The following is a 3,176-nucleotide window of genomic DNA, read 5'->3' as shown; positions in this document are numbered from 1 at the left end:
GTTATGGGGTGTTTCCAGGAGTTATGTGAGATGCTTTAGATATTCATCACAATCCCAAGCCATGACTATCAACAGTCTCATTAAATAGATGAAGAGACTGAGGCTTTGGGAGGTTCTGTAACTTAAGAGGAGTACACAGGATCTGACCACTGAAATCAGGACCCACATCCCAGCCTCGTTTTATTTAAACTAAAGAGTGTTCTACTTTATTTTATGTATATGGGTCTTTGCCTATATGATGCTTGCTTAACATGTGTGAGTCTGGCCTGTGGAGGTGAGAGAAAGAGACAAATCCTATGAAACTAGGGTTAGACACAGCTTTGAACTGTCTGGTCCCCTTGGAAACCACATAGTGCTTCACCTTTGAGCCATCTCCTCAGCCTGTATATTCCATTTCTGCCTCTATCGCTGGCATGTGTCAAGTAACACATAGAATAATGGATTCTCTTACAGCCTCCACCATGTGGATAATTCCAGGGCAGAACCAAAGTTTGGTTTCTGAGTTCATCCTGATTGGCTTCTCCAGTGACCCCATGACCAACAGCATCCTCTTCATTGTCTTCCTTCTCATGTACCTGAGCTCAGTCCTGGGCAACGGGCTCATCATCATGCTGGTCTGCCTGGACACACAGCTTCACACACCCATGTACTTCTTCCTCTGTACCCTCTCCCTGTTGGATATGGGCTATGTCACCACCACCATGCCCCAGATGTTGGTGCATCTTCTTGCTCACTCTCAGACCATCTCCTTTGCTGGCTGCTGGCTGCAGATGTATGTGTTTGGTGCCCTAGGTATGACTGAGTGCACCTTCTTTGTTGTCATGGCTTATGACCGGTATGTGGCCATTTGCTACCCACTGCGCTATACTGTCATCCTCAACTGGGGCTTCTGCATACAGTTGGCAGGAGGGTCTTGGATATGTGGATTATTTTCTTCTTTGTTGCACACTTTCTTCACCATGAGTCTGCCATATTGTGGACCCAATAGGATCAACCACTACTTCTGTGAAGGTCCTTCAGTGCGTAGCCTGGCTTGCATGGATACTCATGTCATTGAGATGGTGGACTTTGTATTGAGTGTTTTTGTGGTTGTTATTCCAATTTCCCTTATTGTGGCCTCCTACATTCGTATTGCCATGGCAATTCTGAAGATCAAGTCCACCCAGGGCCGCTGCAAGGCTTTCTCTACCTGTGCCTCCCACCTGACTGTGGTCACATTCTTCTATGCTCCAGCCACTTACATCTACATGAGGCCCAACTCTAGCTACTCCCCTGAGCGAGACAAGCAGATCTCACTCTTTTACAATGTCTTCACAGCCTTGCTCAACCCTGTGGTCTACAGTCTGAGAAACAAAGATATCAAGAGGGCATTTCTCAAGGTGATGAGACATGGTAGGGTGAACTGGTAAACCAGAATCCTGGGAAGCTTGAGTTTGTGTATTCACTACTTATGAAAAATACAGTTTCTTTCTTTTGTGAAACTAATCTGTGCATTTGAACCAATGTAGTACTTAGTAATTGGAACAAAACATCATGAAACCAACATTGCTGTCCTGATTGACAGGTGTCACTAAGGTATAATTCCAAACACCTCAGTAATGTTACTGGATTTTAATGGCAATGGCAATGGTTCACTTGTTGCTCATGTTTTTAACTCTTTGGTGTGACCTTCTCTGTTCTCATGTCCATTCTTAAGGATGAATGTTATATCCAACATGTTAACTGGACCAAGGCAACTTTTATAAGGATAGCATTTAATTGGGGCTGGCTCTCAGATTCATTATCATCAGGGGGCAGGAAGAAGGGCAGTTTCCTGGAAGGCATGGTGCAGGAGGATCTGAGAGAGCTCAACACCTTCATTAGAAGGCTGCTAGGAGAAGACTGGCTTTCAGGCTGTCAGCATGAGGGTCTTAAAGCCCACACCCACCTGCTTGTGGACGTTGTACATCGTGGTGCGCACTAGGCTCCGCACCACGATGTACAACGTCCACAAGCAGGAATGCATTATGTGTAAACTATGCTCAGTACTATTGTTTATGTATATATTTATCTTTTGAGAAGTCTACAATATCCTAGGCTAGTCTGGAACTTTCCACATTCCTTAAGATATCCTTGAATTTTTTAATCTTTCTGCCTCTACCTCCCCAGTGTTAAGATTATGGGATGGGGCACTACAGCTGGGGGAATTTTTGATTCTTGAATGATGTCCTGTGATTATAAAAGTTTTCAAATTGGTAAAATCTGGTTCATGCACTACTTTTTTAAAGACAGACACACTCTATGTAACCCTGTCTTGCCTAGAAGTCACTGTATAGACTCAGCTAGCTTCGAATGAATAGAGATCCTCCAGCCTTCTTAAGGACATCAAAAGCATACGACACTGCTCCTGGCCAAGCACTTGAATCTCTTGTTATTTTTTAATTAGGTCTACAAGATTGTTTTCATGATCCTGTGTTATGAAGATTTACTCCTGTGTATACAAACCATTCAGGATTATAATCTAGCCATATCAAAAATATATATATTACAAAATGGGGACCTATGGAGGAGCTAGAGAAAGTACCCAAGGAGCTGAAGGGATCTGCAACCCTATAGGTGGAACAACAATATGAATTAAACAGTACCCCCAGAGCTCGTGTCTCTAGCTGCCTATGTAGCAGAAGATGGCCTACTCGGCCATCATTGGGAAGAGTGGCCCCTTGGTCTTACAAACTATATATGCCCCAGTACAGGAATGCCAGGGCCAAGAAGAAGGAGTCGGTGGGTAGGGGAGCAGGGGAGGGGGGAGGGTATAGGGAACTTTCAGAATAGCATTTGAAATGTAAATAAAGAAAATATCCAATAAAAAATAATGGGGACCTAAGTTGAAATAAATGACTGGTCCTGGTTTTAATATCCAGGTTCCTCCTAGATAGTAACTATTATAAGCCATCACAGAAGTCTTGATTCTTCTGTTCCTGTGGTACCATAAATTTGAAGATTATTAGTTCCCAATATAAACAGGTATCAATGACAGGGTCAAGGATTTAACTCAGGGTACAACTCTAGGGGGAATATAAGAGCCAGAGATAACCCTGTAAGGCCCACATGCACAAGGACAAGGTAATGTCATGGGTTTGGGGGAGTAACAAGCCACAGTTTTTTCATTAGGTTCTTAAGGGCTACAAATCCCTGGG

The 3,176-nt window shown here is 43.5% G+C and overlaps 1 protein-coding gene across 1 annotated transcript; it reads left to right on the top strand.

The window, feature by feature from the left end:
- The first annotated feature begins 413 nt into the window (after positions 1–413).
- On the top strand, positions 414–1,409 carry LOC110316707 (olfactory receptor 2D2-like). Its single transcript, XM_021191151.1, has one exon. The coding sequence runs from the start codon at positions 414–416 to the stop codon at positions 1,407–1,409; it is 996 nt and encodes a 331-aa protein (XP_021046810.1).
- The last annotated feature ends 1,767 nt before the right edge of the window (positions 1,410–3,176 follow it).

This window comes from Mus pahari, chromosome 2, assembly GCF_900095145.1.
Source record: "Mus pahari chromosome 2, PAHARI_EIJ_v1.1, whole genome shotgun sequence".
NCBI lineage: Eukaryota > Metazoa > Chordata > Mammalia > Rodentia > Muridae > Mus > Mus pahari.
This window is presented reverse-complemented; position numbering and strand designations above follow the sequence as displayed.

Bases quoted from the DNA above. Each gene is read 5' to 3' on its own strand.
- LOC110316707 (XM_021191151.1), top strand. From the start codon at position 414: ATGTGTCAAGTAACACATAGAATAATGGATTCTCTTACAGCCTCCACC.